Source organism: Rhinolophus hipposideros (assembly GCF_964194185.1).
Source record: "Rhinolophus hipposideros genome assembly, chromosome: 8".
Taxonomy (NCBI): domain Eukaryota; kingdom Metazoa; phylum Chordata; class Mammalia; order Chiroptera; family Rhinolophidae; genus Rhinolophus; species Rhinolophus hipposideros.
Window position 1 is genome coordinate 7,331,254 of NC_138054.1, and position 16,367 is coordinate 7,347,620.

The following is a 16,367-nucleotide window of genomic DNA, read 5'->3' on the forward strand; positions in this document are numbered from 1 at the left end:
AAATCTGTATATTGCTCTGGGTAATATGGTCATTTTAACTATGTTGGTTCTTCCAATCCATGAGCATGGAATGTCTTTCCATTTCTTTGTGTCTTCAATTTCCTTCAAAAATATCTTATAGTTTTCAGCATATAGGTCCTTCACATCCTTGATTAAGTTTATTCCTAGGTATGTTATTCTTTATGCTGCAATTGCAAAAGGAATTGTTTTTTTGTATTTCTTTTTCTGAGATTTCATTGTTAGTATATAGGAATGCAATGGACTTTTGTACATTGATTTTGCAGCCAGCAACTTTACTGTATGTTGATTGTTTCTAATAGCTTTTTGGTGGAGTCTTTAGGGTTTTCTATATATAGCATCATGTCATCTGCAAAGAGTGATGGTTTAACTTCTTCATTCCCAATTTGAATGCCTTTTATTTCTTTCTCTTGCCTGATTGCTCTGGCAAGGACTTTCAACACTATGTTGAAAAGCAGAGGTGATAGGGGACAGCCGAGTCGTGTTCCTGAACGTAGAGCAAAGGGCTTCAGTTTTTCACCATTAATTAGGAGATTAGCTGAGGGCTTGTCATATATGGGCTTTATCGTGTTAAGATATTTTCCTTCTATACCTATTTTATTAAGTGTTTTAATCTTAAATGGATGTTGTATCTTGTCAAATGCTTTTCTGCATCAATTGATATAATCACATGATTTTTGTCCTTTATTTTGTTTATGTATGTACCACATTGATGGATTTGCAGATGTTGAACCATCCTTGTGCCCTGGGGATGAACCCCACTAGGTCGTGGTGAATAATCTTTTTAATGCATTGTTGTATTCGATTTGCTAGAATTTTGTTTAGGATTTTTCATGTGTATTCATCAGAGATATTGGTCTGTAGTTTTCTTTTTTTGTGTTGTCCTTACCAGGTTTTGGTATCAGGGTAATGTTGGCCTCATAAAATGAGTTAGGGAGTAGTGTCTCTTCTTCAATTTTTTTGAATGAGTTTGAGCAAGATTGGTATTAGATCCTCTTTGAAGGTTTGGTAGAATTCACTAGTGAAGCCATCTGGTCCAGGACTTTTGCTTTCGGGAAGGTTTTGGATGCCTGATTCAATTTCGTTACTGGTAATCGGTCTGTTTAGACATTCCAGTTCTTCATGATTCAGCCTTGGAAGGCTATATGTTTCTAAGAACTTGTCCATTTCTTCTAGGTTATTGAATTTGGTGGCATATAGTCCTTCATAATATTCTTGCATGATCCTTTGTATTTCTGTGGTGTCCGTGATAACTTCCCCTTTTTCATTTCTGATTTTGTTAATTAGTGTCTTCTCTCTTCTTATCTTAGTGAGTCTAACCAAGGGTTTGTCAATTTTGTTAATCTTTTCAAAGAACAAGCTCTTTGTCACATTATTTTTTCCTATTGTCTTTTTGTTCTCTATTTCATTTAGTTCTGCTCTGATTTTTGTTATTTCCTTTTTTCTGCTGACCTTGGGTTTCACTTGTTCTTCTTTTTCTAGTTCTTTAAGGTATAACATGAGGTTATTTATTTGGGATTTTTCTTGTAACATGAGGTTATTTATTTGAGATAGGCCTGTAATGATATAAATTTCCCTCTTAAAACTGATTTCGCTGCATCCCAAAAATTTTGGTAGGATGTATTTTCATTGTCATTCGTTTCTATGTATGTTTTGATCTCTCCTCTAATTTCTTCTTTGACCCAGTCATTCTTTGAAAGTATGTTGTTTAATCTCCATGTATTCGTGTTTTTTCCTGCTTTCTTTTTGCAGTTGATATCCAATTTCAAAGCATTGTGATCAGAGAATATGCTTGGTATGATTTCAATCTTCTTAAATTTGCTGAGGTGATTTTATGTCCCAATATATGGTCTATCCTTGAGAATGTTCCAGGTACACTAGAAAAGAATGTATAGTCTGATGTTTTAGGATGAAGTGCTCTATATATGTCAATTATGTCCATTTCATCTAATGTGTCAATAGGGCTGCGATTTTGTTATTTATCTTCTGTTTGGATGATCTATCCATAGCTGTCAATGATGTATTTAAGTCCCCTAGTATAATTGTGTTTTGGTCAATTTCTCCCTTTAGTTCTTTGGTATATTTCGGTGCTCCCTGATTGGGGGCATAAATATTGATGACTGTTACGTCTTCTTGTTGTATAGTTCCCTTTACCATTATGAAATGTCCATCTTTGTCTCTTGTTATGTTTTTCACCCTGAAGTCTGTTTCATCTGATGTCATTATGGCTACACCTTATTTTCTCTGGGTATCTTTTGCTTGGAGTGTCAATTTCCACCCTTTCACTTTGAGTCTATGCTTGTTTTTGTAGCTGAGATGTGTCTCTTGGAGATAGCATATGGTTGGTTTAGTTTTTTGATCCAATTTGCTACTCTGTGCCTTTTTATTAGGGGAGTTCAGTCCATTAACATGTAGGGTGATTATTGATACGTGAGGATTTTCTGTAGTTTCCTGGTAAGGCTGTGTCTCCATTGTTTCTCTGCCTTTTTGTTGTTGTCTATTATTTCTGTGTTGTGGTATTCTATGATGTTTCCCTCTGTTTCTTCTTTTATTTCTGTATATATTTCAATTCCGTATTTGTTTTGAGTGTTTACCCTTAAGTTTATGTAAAAGAACATTTGATATTTAGAGTATTCCATTTTCTTCAGCACGCTTACTTTCTCCATTCCCATATTCCGGTTCAGGCCTTTGCTGTCCCCCTTTTTATGTTGCCACAAATTGTCCCTGTTGATGGTGGTTGAATAGCCTCCTTTAGTATTTCTTGTAGTGCAGGTTGTGTATTAGAAAATTCCCTCAGCTTCTGTATGTCTGGAAAGGTCTTTATTCCTCCTTCATATCTAAAGTATATCTTTGCTGGATATATTATTCTTGGCTCATAATTTCTCTCTCTCAGTAGTTTGAATATTTGGTTCCACTCCCTCCTGACTTGTAGAGTTTCTGCTGAAAAATCTGATAATAATCTAATGGGTTTTCCTTTGTATGTTACCGTCTTCTGTTCCCTGGCTGCCTTGAAGATTCTTTCTTTGTCGTTGATTTTAGACAACTTCAATACAATGTGCCTTGGAGAGGGCCTGTTGGGATTGAGGTAATTAGGTGTTCTATTTGTTTCTTGGATTCGAGGATCCAGTCCTGTCCACAAGTTTGGGAAGTTCTCATCAATAATTTGTTTGAATATACTCTCTGTTTCCTTATGTCTTTCTTCTCCTTGTGGTATGCTCATTATTCTTATATTGCTCTTTCTATAGAGTCAGAAAGTTCTTGTAGAGTTCTTTCATTTCTTTTAGGTCTCAAGTCTCTTTCTTCTTCCCTCTGTGTAATTTCCAGGTTTCTATCTTCGATGTCACTGATTCTTTCCTCTATCTGGTCAACTCTACTACCTAAGTGGTTATTTCATTCATAATTTCTTCTATTGAGTTCTTAATCTCCAGAAATTCCATTTGGTTCTTTTTTTAAATTTCAATCTCTTTCGTAAAATGCTCATGTTGTTTTTTGATTGTGTTTCTGAGTTCATTGAATTGCCTTTCTGTGTTTTCTTGCATCTTGTTGAGTTTTTTCAGAACTGCCATCTTGAATTCTCTGTCATTTAAGTCACATATTTCCATATCTTTAAGTTCCTTTTCTGGAGAATTTTCACTTTCTTTCTGAGCTGTCTTGTTGCCTTGGTTATTCATTGCAATCACTGATTTATTATTTCTCTTCCTAGACATCTACAGGAGTGGCTTCTGCAACAAGTTTCTTTTGTTTTCCAGTACTTTTTGGTAGACTGTTTTATTTTCTCTCCAACTGCAGTCATTTTTTTCCTCTCTGACACAGTAGTGGTATGTTTTCTCTGCACTATTCTAGCTTCTCAAACAATGGGGGGATTCCCAGGGAGATGGGCCTCTCCTCTGTTAACAGTTTGCCTGTGTTATAGGGTGCCAAGTCCCTGTGAGGATGCAGAGAGCTTTTGAAGTTCCAAAGCTCTTTCTACACCAGATTCAGAACTGTATGTTTCAGCAGTTCTGTTTACTTCTGCAGGGATCCGCCCAGATAGGTGGGGCCAGGGGCGGGGTGAGTTGTGAGAGGTGGCCCAGAGCAATGGCAGCGACCACCACCGCATCCGGTTCTGCTTCCACAGCTCCCACCCCTTTGCCGGAACTAGTTTGGCTGCCACTCTGTTTCTGCGGTCCACAGTTCTCAGAACAGCAAATACTCTGTTCTTTTTATCTAACATTGCTACTGTTCTGCTTCTGCATCAGGCAGGTGGGAGCGGGGCGAGCTCTGGGAGGGTAGGGAGGGGCTCAGTGCCTAAGGCTTCCGTTCTCTGCTCGGCAGTGAGGGCTTAAACCACCGTTTTCAGCCTTCTTCCCTCAGTCTTTGCTCCGAGGTCTCTGCTGTGAACTTTGGGTTCAGCCGTGTTATATGCTGCCCCCTCAGCCCTGTGGGCCGTAAGCGGAGCCCTAGCAGTCCGAGTACTTCCCTCTCTTGCAGCTGCGGTAGTTCCGGGATGCAGCGGGCTCCGATCACTGAGCTAGGTCTGCGTCAGGTGCGAGCGCGGCTCCGTCCCGGCACTTCTCCCTTCACTCCTCCCTCGCTCATGCGATTCTCCCCCTTTTAGGTAAATTCAGTAGTGGGCCTCTTCGTCTTGCCTGTCTGCTGTGCAGGGAGTCCTTTGTGGAGTTATTGTTTTTCGATTAGTTGTAAATTCCAGGGGATCTTTACAGAGGCTCACCTCACGCCGCCGTTTTGATCCGGACTCCTGTTATCATCTTTTTAAAACAACCCTGTCTTCTCATGATAAAGGACAGTTTGTTTTGTGATTTTTGCTTCCAGTGATGTTTCAGGCTTAATTTGCTCTGGGACTCACTTGTTCATCTTTCTGGTGGCCCAGGATCGCTGTAGAGCTCTCGTCTAATACCATATTTCAAACAAATCCCCGTTTCCCCATCAGCCTCCTTCACTGTCAAACTTTTGCATGTGTTAATAGAACTTGGGAATACAAGAGTGTGGACGATGTTCGCCTTGGTCTCTAATCACACATCTTTGCCCTTGGTGATTTTTCCTAATTCTTCCATTGCTGCCCTTCAAATCTCAGCCTTCTCTTTATTTCTTGGCTTCAGTCTCTATTTGAGTTGATGACTGAATCTAGATAAGAAAATATTTAACAATTTTAATGTCTTCATTGTTTATGTTAAAGTTGTGTGTTTCCTCTATAGTTATGATTTTTGTCTTCTTCATGTTCAAATGCAGTCCTGCTTTAGCACTTTCTTCTTTCACTTTAAGCAGAAGTTATTTCAAATCATTGCTCCTTTCTGCCAGTAGTATGGTGTCATCTGCACATCTGAAGTCATTGATGTGTCTTCTACCAATTTTCACTCCTGTTTCCTCTGAGTCTAGGCCAGGTTTTCATATGATATGTTCTATGTACAGATTAAACAATAGGGAGATAAACTGCACCCTTGTGTGATAACTTTGCCTGTAGGAAACCATTATGCCTCTCCATACTCTATCCTTACAATGGCTTCCAGTCAGATTATGCATCCTGGCAACCCAATGCAGAGGCACACCCACTGCTTTCAGAGCAACCCATAGCTTTTTGTCACCCACATAATCAAAGGCTTTATTGTAATTTGTAAGACAGACTAATCTTTTATCCTTCAGGATTTCTTATATGAGTGAAATTAAACAAACTCCTACTGTTTAAGTCATTTTAATTGTTGCTGGCAGCCAAAGCATTTTAATTGGGAAATAATATTAGGCTACCTAGGAGAAATTCAGGCAATTTTCTGGTGAATCAGCAACTAAACCATGCTATTTGTGGGACTTGGAAACAGTGTTTTGGGGCCATGCTGGCCAACCCCCAAGCTATTCCAAGATTTTGCGTTGTCACTCTACTTCTGAGAGACAATGTCTAAATCTGTGCCTAAAGGCTGATTCCCCAGAGTCCTTTATTATATTCTTTACAACCGCTTTCTTGAGGGTTCCATTTATTAGCATGGAAGCAGGTGGGAAACATGAAATGCACTGCTATGTCAGGTGCTCTAGCTGAAAGTGGTCACTGATGGATTTACTAAATATTTTCCAAGCCCCTCTCGAAGCCTCAGTTCCACCCTCTTTTAAATAGGGTAATAACAGCTCCTTCTTCAGGGCAGTTGGCAGAATTAACGGAAATAAACACATATGAATTACTTATCATAGTACCTGGCATAGAGAAAACACTCATAAAAATTGTCAACAATAATAATGAGCTCAGAATAGAAGTTAGCAAGTGTTTTCTGTTTTTCTATTTTCTAGAAGAGTTTCAAAAAGATTTGTATTATTTATTCCCCAAGCGTCTGAGAGGACCTACCAGTGAAGCCATTTATTCATAGGATTGTTTACATTTTCTGTTTCTTCCAGTAAGAGTTTTGATAAATTGTGGTTTTCAAGGAAAAAAAAAAACAACAAAAAACAATAATAATGATAAATTACTTATTGTTTAAGGTGCGGGAGGCCTAAAGAGATTCAGTCACTTATAGGGTTTATACTCTACTAAGGGATATTCTGTCCATCAGAATCACCTGGGAAAACTTAAAAAAGAAATAGATGTCTGATCAAGGGGGGTCTTAGATGGAACCTTAAATCTATTATCTTTTTGTTTTATAAAAGGTCTTAGATAATTCTATTGGACACCTAGACTTGAGAACCCCTGAAATATATAGTGCAATAAGGACCTTGCAGAGAAATGTCCAAGATACCATGGGGGCACTTGGCGCGGGGCAAGTTGGGGTGTGGGGGCTAGGAAGTAACAGCCAAATTAAAATCTGGAAGATGCATAGAAGTCAGTGAACTAAAGGATCGCATGTTAAGTGTGCTTACCAAAAAAAAAAAAAAATAGACAGACAAACAAACAAACACAAAACTCAGAAAAGAACACAGGACATTTTTGGAGATGATGGATATGTGTAGTACCTTGGTTGTGGTGATGGTACCACAGATGCGCATGTTAAACATGTGTTAAATCTGTGCAATTTAAAATGACATACCCCCAACAAAGCTAAAAACAATCAAAGGAAAAAAAGAAGGAGAGAAGGAAGCCTGTGACAGGCACAGGGACCAGTCTCAGCACACGTTCTGGAGAATGTATTTGAGAGACCGTGGATTAGCTGCAAGACAGTTGGGTTCTGATCTTGGATGAGTACTTTTAGAAAGTTAGCTCATCCTCTCTGACCTCTATAATCAGTTGATCAGTTCCTGCTTCTATAAAATGAAGGGGGATCAAATATATGGTGACGGAAGGAGAACTGACTCTGGGTGGTGAACACACAATGGGATTTATAGATGATGTAATACAGAATTGTACACCTGAAATCTATGTAATTTCACTAAGAATTGCCACCCCAATAAATTAAAAATAAATTATACTTATTCTGCCGATTTTAAAGGAACATTTTAGAATTGAGTAAGATAGGCTCTAGTGAGTATGACTTGTACATTTCACAACAACCCGGTGAGGCATGCATTGTTATCCTCATTTTACAGTTGACGCCAGAAGGTCATCAAACACTCAGAAGGTCATCAAAGAGTTTGTGGACACATGGCTGAGACCTGGTAGAGAAATGCAAACCCTGGGCTGGCCCATAGCTCGTTCCCTGACCCTCACCTTGAACTGGCCCTAGCACAGTCCTCGAACTTCACAGCACACTGCCTCTCCCACATCACCCTGCAGGGCCGTGAGCACTGCCATGCAGTGGTGAAATGGTCCCCTGCTTGGGCCTCAGATTTCTGAGGGGAGATAAATGATGACCCTGCTCCACAGTAGAGTAACTAGAGCTTGGTGGCACTAGCCATGTGCTGTGAAAGGCTGAAATGTGAAATCCGGGATTGGACAGGAGATGACCTAGCAGACATCTGAGGAATATTTGTCATTTTGGAAGCTCCCTTTAAATGAGCTTTCTGAGGATTTCAGCCTTTTCTCTGCGGGAGGCTATGCATGCACAAACAGCTCCCTCCTCCACCTTCAAATTATAACAACAATAATGATAAATATCCTCTTAATAACAGCCCTTACAACAGTTTACGGTTTTCCAGGGAGACAAGGCTAAATATGAAAGTGACTAAATCCTTGTTTCCCTTTGAGCACAGCTTAGAAAACTTATGTAGGCAAAAATGTCAGGCCAATCAACAGCACTGTTCCTTGTGGAGAGAGGAGAGAAGAAACACACATGTGAAATGGCTTTTGCATATGTATGTTGGGAGTGGGGGCAAGGGGAAGTATTCTATCCAATCGACATGACATCAGCAAGTTTTCTTTTCAGTTTCAGCCACCAATGTAGTGGTTCTCCATCCTGGTTGCACGTAAGAGTCACTGAGGAGTTTAAAAAGCAGCAGTGATAACCCCCCACCCAAGAGCAATTATATGCGTATGTCTACCTTAGGACAGTCACAAGTGCAGGGGATGCTGGAAGAAATAATGGACCCAGGCTGTGTGACTTTGGGCAAGTGACTGAATGTCTCTGAGCCTAGGTTTAATATTTTCCTTGAAGGACTGGTAGGTAGATCAGTACTACTTGTGAAAGCCCTATGTTGAAGGCCAATTTCTTTTGAATGGAAAGGAGTCTTACTGGTCATCTAGTTCTACCTTACATTGGAAGGGGCTGTGGTCATGGAGAGCCTGGACAACCTGACATGAAATCTGGGGCTGTTTTCAGCACACCCCTGCCTCTTGGTTAGACACAGGCACTTCCTAGGCAGCACCCCTGCCCCCCGCCTCTCCAGGGGCTCAGCAAAGATGGGCTGGGGCAATAGGCTAGAAGAGCCTCTTTTCTGTAAATTTCTGCTTGTACCCATGGAATGGAAACATATGTCCACTGCTGCCAGAAGCTACACTCCTCACCACTAAGGTTGGAGTCCCTTTCTTCAGAACCCAGGACAGAGGTTTCTTCATTTATTTTTTTCCCACATAGACTACATGGCACATAGGCTGAACAGAGAAAGCGGTGATTCTCTGAGGACATACTGAGGCAGTGAATGCCTGCCTGGTCCATGAGCCTTCCTGGCACAACTGCCATACCTGTAGGGCTGGCCATGCTGCCAGGCTCTATGTATGCCCCAACTCCCACCAGCACTGCTAGTGCTTGGGGGTACCATCTGGCCCCTATCTCTGAGTTACTGTTCTTAGCAGTGACTCTGCATCAGCTTTTCCTTCCTTCTTTCTTTCCTTCCTTCCTTCCTCCCTCCCTCCCTCCCTCCCTCCCTCCCTCCCTCCCTCCCTCCCTCCCTCTCTCCCTCCCTCTCTCCCTTCCTTTCTTCCTTCCTTCCTTCCTTCCACAAGTATTTATTCATGACTACTATGTGCCAGAGCTTGCTTTTAGCAACGAGGACCCAGCAGATCCTACCTTCATGGAGTTTGTATTCTATGAGGGAGAGAAATAATCAACACTAAGGCAGGGTGGAAGGATAGAAACAACAGAGCCGATCATGATATTCTAGGTTGCGGGGCTGGGTGAGTGAAGGACTCTTTGAGGAGGTCACCTGGATACAGTGAGGGAACAGAACAAGCATCGTGGGGCAGAGGGTGGGGGGAAGAGCTTTCCTAGCGAAAGGAGCAATGTGTGTAAAGACTGAAACGAGAGTATGTTTCATGCTTCCAGAAGAGTAAGAAGGTCAATATAGCTGGAGGGAAATAATCCAGGGATGGGGGTGCAGGAAAGACAGACACCAGGTAACACAGAATCTTGTAAAGACTTATAGTCAATTTTTTTTAATTTATTGGGGTGACAATTTTATTGTACGGTGGTGGGAATCCACTAGATGGTTGGAGGCAGGGTAGTGACATGTTTTTATTTCCATTTTTAAAGGATAATTCTGGCTGATTTGTGGAGAATAGACAGGAAAGGGGTAAAAGAAGATGAGGAAGATGAATTAGCAGGCGACCTCACAAAGCTCAGTGCTGTACAAGCTCAGAGGGTCATGATGAAGATCAGAGATGTGGTTGATGACTGACAGCTTTTAAAGATATTTCTGGCAAGATGCTTGAGGGAGGTTAAGTAGAGAAGACAAGATGATTTCCAAATTTTACGTTATTTGAATGAATAGATGAATTATTTTAGATCAGAATAGAAGAGGACCCAAAATGTGCTGCCATCTAATAAGTGGTAGCAAAATATATAACTTTGAATTGAGAATAAAGAATCTGCAGAGAAGCAGCTGCACAGTTTGTACACAGAGAGCTGCTGGCCCAGAGCTAGGGAAGGCGAAGCTTCTGGAGCTGTGGGGTAGTTAGTTATCTATCCCATTGAGGAGTCAGTCACGGCTGCTGTGAAAATCAGCTATGTGTGTCTGTGTGCATGTGCGTGTGCATTGTGTGTGTGTGAACTCGGGGTGGGATGGTGTAAAGAGACGGCAGGTCCAATTAGAAGAAGCTAAGATAGAAGAGAAGCAGCAACTCCTGAGAGCTTAGTGAACGTAGGAATTCAGAAGATGACCTCAGACATTTAGGACCGTTCCGCTCCCTTGTCACCTCTTTAGAATCTCTACAATACTACGAGTTGGGAAGGGAAAAGGAAAATGGGCCTCCAGAACGGAGAAACTCATACCAGTACTGAAGGCATGAGAAGGTAGGAGGGAAAAGAAGTTAAGTTTTAAGCCCTGAAAGAAATCTAGAAATACTAAGGATAAATTTCCAAAATGGAGGAGAGAAAAAGGGACAGAGGTAAGATGCTTTCCCCTCTTATAAATAAATATATTTATAAATAAGTGCATACCCCTCTTATTTTTGGTTCTGCTTTCACTGTAGAAGATAGGCCTTGAGAAGGCACACACACACACACACACACACACACACACACACACAATCAATAAACATGATGCTTGACCCGGCCCGGAAATGAGTAAGAGATGACCAAGAAAGTCAGCATGCTGAGGGACAAGAAAAGGCAAGTTCCGGCTGGTGTACCTGGGATGGATAGTGAGAGGAAAGCTTACGCACCAGGAGATGGGAACCGGAAAAGAGGATGCAGTCTAAAGGCTGAGTCATGTAGATGCCCCCCATGGGGTCCTACTTTAGGCACACTGGAGAAAAGATTCTTCACACACTTTTCAACAAGAGCCTGAACATCTCTTATAAATGACTCAGGCCTGGAGCTCAGCCCGTGCCAGAGCAACAAATCGTACACTATCAGACAAGTCTGCAGCGGATGAGAGAGTAATTATAATCTGCAAATCCTGATGACACACATAACACTCCGATCTATATTTAATAAGAGCAAAAAGTGTTTGCATTAACAGCTATTAGGCAATTCACTCTTGGAAGGAGGTTCCTTCTTCTCTCCTTCTTAGCAGCAATAAAGCGTAATAAAAATAAGGCTTTGTGCATTTTAGAGTGATTTCCAATTAAGAGGCTCCAGTAGCATCATAAACTATCAGATGGCAGCTGAGGAGGTTTGCATAAATCTTCACATCTAAAACTGAAATAGAGGGAATAAAATTCCAAATACAGCATGTCTCTTCTTCCATGGCTTCTAGAAACTGCAGTGGGAGGTATGGTGGAAGCAATGCTGTTCCTTTTGTGTATTTCCCATTTCCCATTTTGCTGTCTCAATATTTATGCTTAGTGCACTTCCAATCCTGCCTCCCCCTTCCCCTGCTATCGCTGTGTGTCCAGTTCTCTGGCGTGGAGCAATGTCACAGCCTCTAGCTGGCCTCCCCACTTGCGCGGTGATCCCACCAAGTATGTGCTGCACAAATCTCACGCCTGCCTTGTGGAAACTGTCGTTGACAGGAGGAAGTGCCCACTGTTCAGGACGTAGGTACCTCATGTCGAGCTCCTTCAGCTGTCGTCTTTTGACATCTCCTGATGCATCAGTTTTTGTGAGTCTGCGTAGATAGCTTTTAGTGTCCCTCACACCATTTGGATGCTCAAGTAGTCCTCTCTGCCTGCAATTCTACCCTTCCTCTGGCTTTTTTCTTACCTCCTTTGCCTGAGAAACTCTTAGTCAACCCTCAAGACTCAGCTCAGGCACTGATCCTTGCAGGGAGCGTCCTGACACTACTTCTAGGCACTTGGGCAACACTCCGCTCATCCTACGGTGCCTATCACAAAGGCTTTGTTACTACCTGTCCCCATGTCACCCATCTTCCTGAGACAGGACCTATGGCCTTTGCTGTCCTACTGCAGTTCTTCTTCCATATTTCTCAGTTAATGACTCTGCAGACCATTTATCACCTACGTTGCTCGTCTGACAATTAGTCCCATGGTATCTCTTGTATTGCTGTTATTTAACTTTTGATGCGCTTATGTACTCCACCTCCCATCAAGAATCGATTTTCTTTAGGACATAGGCCTCTGAATTTCGCACAGCACAGTGTCTTATACATATTAATATCGATGTTTACTCATTCCAGAGTTGTTATAGTGTGGTGATTACGAGGGCGAGCTCAGGTGCCGGCCTGGCTTCCAAACTCATTGCTACTATTTATTAGTTAGATGATAGTGGAAAGGTTATTTAAACGCTCTTTGCCTTGATTTTCTTTTCTGAAAAATGGGACGAATTATAATACCCAGTTTAAAGAGTTGCTCAGAATATCAAATGGTAGGCAAAGTGATTACATACCGTGTTTCCCCGTAAATAAGACTGGGTCTTATTTTAATTTTTGCTCCAAAACATGCATTAGGGCTTATGTTCAGGGGATGTCATCCTGAAAGATCATGTTAGGGCTTATTTTCTGGTTAGGTCTTATTTTCAGGGAAACATTGTAGTAAGAACTCAGTACATGATAGACATTATTTCAGTGTGTTTATTGGTGAAACTATACTCCAGGCAAGTTGTGCCTCTCAGCCTCTTACGTATTTCTCTACCAAACCCTGGCCCCCATCTCTAGCAGCCTCCCAGCCTTTCAGATCTCTCCTTGGAGAACCTTTAACTGTTTCCTCTTATAGCTCCTGTCTAGGTCTTCCAGAATTTTAGGTCCTTTACTAAAGTGTCCCCATCAGCTCATTAAGTGTATTGCAGATCAATCACTTTCTTCCTGCTCCTCCCCCTCCATTTTGCCAGTTCTGCGCTCCCTCTGATAGAGGATAGCCTTGGATGGCAGAAAATGGATGGTAGTTCCCAGACTAAGACTGTGTTTGGAGTGTGTTTGGATTTTGTTTTACATTATTTGCTGGGCTAGTCCCAGAGTAACGCAGTACACTGAAATTTCAACTCACGGACTATCTCAACAAATTTTTAGTTGAGTGATTCACTTAATTATTTCATTTCTTGGGAGCAATTGATACCTACTTCATGGGTGCAGAGAACTAGGGAAGGTAAGTAATGCAATTGCTTTGGAGGAGAAAAGGAAAAAAAAAAACATAAAGGAAATAAAAATGTTTGGTAAGAACTGCATTTCGAATGAAGAGCCTGGAGGTTGGAATGATGTCCAGTTAACTTTGTAAACACAAAGCCTACACCACACACCTGGGAAATTTAGAAGTAACAACCCAGGATCTTATTCTTTGAGGTGCTAAGAGGTTGGGGAGGAAAGCAGCACTTCCCCCTGGTTTTCCACTTACCTCTGCAAAAACAAAGGGTGCATCAAACTGGAAGCAAACATGGCCATGCTTGATGGCTTGAACGGAAGCTGGGCCACACCGATACATCCCTGCATCACACAGAGAAGGAAGAGTATGAGTTTGTCGTCTTCAGTTCTGTCCTGATGCAGTACAGGTCAGTACAGGTCACAGCACTGAGGTGGCTCTGTAGAGAAGTGTCTCTCAACTTTGTCACTGATTTTGCCAAAATGCTTCCATGGCCAGAAAGAGCAGATGATGAATGTGTACAATCAAGAGGGTTTTGTTAGAAATGCCTCTTCAAACCAAAATTTGAAGCCATGAAAAAATGCAGGACATCACTGTTCCTTGCATCTATTCTTCCACCTAAGGACACATACTCGTGTGGGTGCCAAGCTGTGGGCTAACAGAACATTTATCCTTTTACAGTTGATGACTGGAATTTGGAAATGGAGATGTGTCCTCAGTGGTGGTGTTGTTGCTTTGATTTTTGTTTTGTGTTTTTGGCCACTACCAACACTTGTCAAGTTTACCTGGGGAATCTGGACACTGTCCACACACAATGACCCATGCCCAACTTGTGTTCAGGAAGTCAGTAGGCCCATGTTTACATTTACAAAGTTCTTTACATTTTAACCAGCTGTGTCTCATTAATAAGAGATTAACTGCCATTAGTGTCTCTGATACATAATTCAGAACACCTGAAAGTGCTGAACTTTCTCCTTTAAAATCCATTAAGATTCTCTTAAGAATATGTAATGAAAGTTTATGTATTGTGTAGATAGACACACACCAGTATCTCATATCAACGCCTGAGGAAATAAACATAGTATCCCCAGGCCACTGCTTTTTATCATATTAGAGATGAATGGAGGCTTATGATATGATTTTATAAAAATCTGAACAGGAGTTCATAGCTGTCACTCACTACTTAACATAGTTTGCAGGTTAGACGACAAATACCCTCAGAGTCAAGTTTTGAAAGAAAAATCACACAACATAAAAAGAAATCAGGTTCTGGGAAAACAATTTATAGGATGATCTGTTTGGGTGCCGCCGGAAAGGGGCCGCCCCCTCTCCCGTCACACGGCGCATGCTCGTGGAGAACCTGGTGCTAAACCATCCTGGACGACCTGCTTCTGGGTGCGGGTGTCCTAGGGAGTGGAGCAGCTTCCTCGCTGCGATCTATGGAAAGTCAGCCCTCGAGACAAGGGCTTGAAAAAAAAAAAAGATACAAATAATGAAGAAAAGACAGAAAAAAATACAGGGTGATCTGTAATTATTTTTGAGTCCTTCATTTTCTCTACTGCTTTTTATATCAGGGAGAGCTGAAGTATATTTTATAGCCTAGTAAAAGTGCTTACACAGATATTTTTTTTTCCTGTCTTCAAAACTGCATATCAAAGCAAGAGTAGATGAATTATATATGTTAAGTTTTATGCTCTTTTTCTAAAAGTTATAGAATAATCAGGGCAAAGCCAACCATTGAAACGAAATTAAGCCTGATTGGCAGGCAGTTAATACTGTACATGTGCCCAGAAAGCACACGTCTGATGTTGGTTCCCACTGGGAATGTTTCCCACACATTAAGTGCAGTCATAAAAGCAAAATAAAGATTGGCAGTTAAACAGTTCCCTCGAGGAAGGATGCAGTTTTACCGTCACTGTTTTCCTGGGGGGTGCTGTCCACGGCTTGCCAACCTCCAAATCCAACGGGAAGATCAGGCCTCGTCATCCAGGCTTCATTCCAGCAGTGATAGTTCCTTAGAAAACACCACACTAGTGAGATTAAACTTATCACATTCAGTGCTCCAAAAAATAAAAAAAGTGCCAACAAATCTACTAATTAGTAGCCATCTACTAATTATTGGAACGGATTAAACTAAATTGAGGGCTCCTAGAAATATCCTGGGGCTCTAGACTTGAGTTTGGGCAAGATCCATTCCCATTGGCACTCCTGGGGGCACGCACGTCGCTGGACACTGCTTTTCTGCTGCTATTATCAGCTTCAAGGCCACCCAGAGATATTCTAATCAGCGCATTAAACAGTTTTGATCTTAACCGTTCTCTGCTGCCCAATGAAACAGAATTTACTATGCACTAAAGGGGTAGGGAAGAAAAGTTAACTGAAACCAAAATAAATATGACTTTGAATTTCATATATATATATATATATATATATATATATATCTCCATTAGATTTACAAAAAGCGTATCCCTTGTAACAATTAAGCAATGAAATGCTTGTGTTTGTGGGATTAGACCATTGCCATAGAAACTATAACATTAACTCCTGACTATAATTTTTGTATAATTTGTGGCAAATTTCCATTTGCTGTTCAACTCGAAGGAAAGGTTGTCAGGGTGAGTGTCTCTTTACCCTTTATCAAAGATGGACAACCCACGATCTGAGAGCCATGCAAAACTTTTCACATGACCCTTGAGGCAAGAGCCTGGAGTAAAATGTCATATGAATTGTATTATTATGTCCTTGAAATTGTATGACAGTACAGAAACAAATGAGAGCACGTTAACCAGTCCGCACCATAGAAAACATTCATATAGTAATAACAATTTAATGGTGGGTGAGGTAGTTACAGCAGTCTTTGTTTATAGCACTGATGAATTTCAGATCCAACTACCATCCATTCTTTCCCTAAATGTCCTTTAAGGTCAATAATTCATGCATGTTCCTGTCTCTCTCTCTGTCTCTCTGTCTCTCTCTCTGTCTCTGTCTCTCTGTCTCTGTCTCTGTCTCTGTCTCTCTCTCTTTCTCTCTGTCTGAGTTAAGCTCATCTTTGATTGGCTCATTCAGAGGTATTTAACTATGTACTCATTAA

The 16,367-nt window shown here is 41.2% G+C and overlaps 1 protein-coding gene across 2 annotated transcripts in view; it reads right to left on the reverse strand.

Annotated features, from left to right (window-relative positions):
* F13A1 (coagulation factor XIII A chain) overlaps positions 1 to 16,367 on the reverse strand; it is a 196,665-nt gene that overhangs the window by 46,863 nt on the left and 133,435 nt on the right. For both annotated transcript variants that reach the window (XM_081055341.1, XM_081055342.1), the window contains 2 exons: positions 15,187 to 15,290; positions 13,532 to 13,620 (listed from right to left, as the gene is read on the reverse strand). In XM_081055341.1, the coding sequence (XP_080911467.1) occupies positions 13,532 to 13,620; positions 15,187 to 15,290 (193 nt within the window). The remainder of the gene's footprint in view (positions 1 to 13,531; positions 13,621 to 15,186; positions 15,291 to 16,367) is intronic.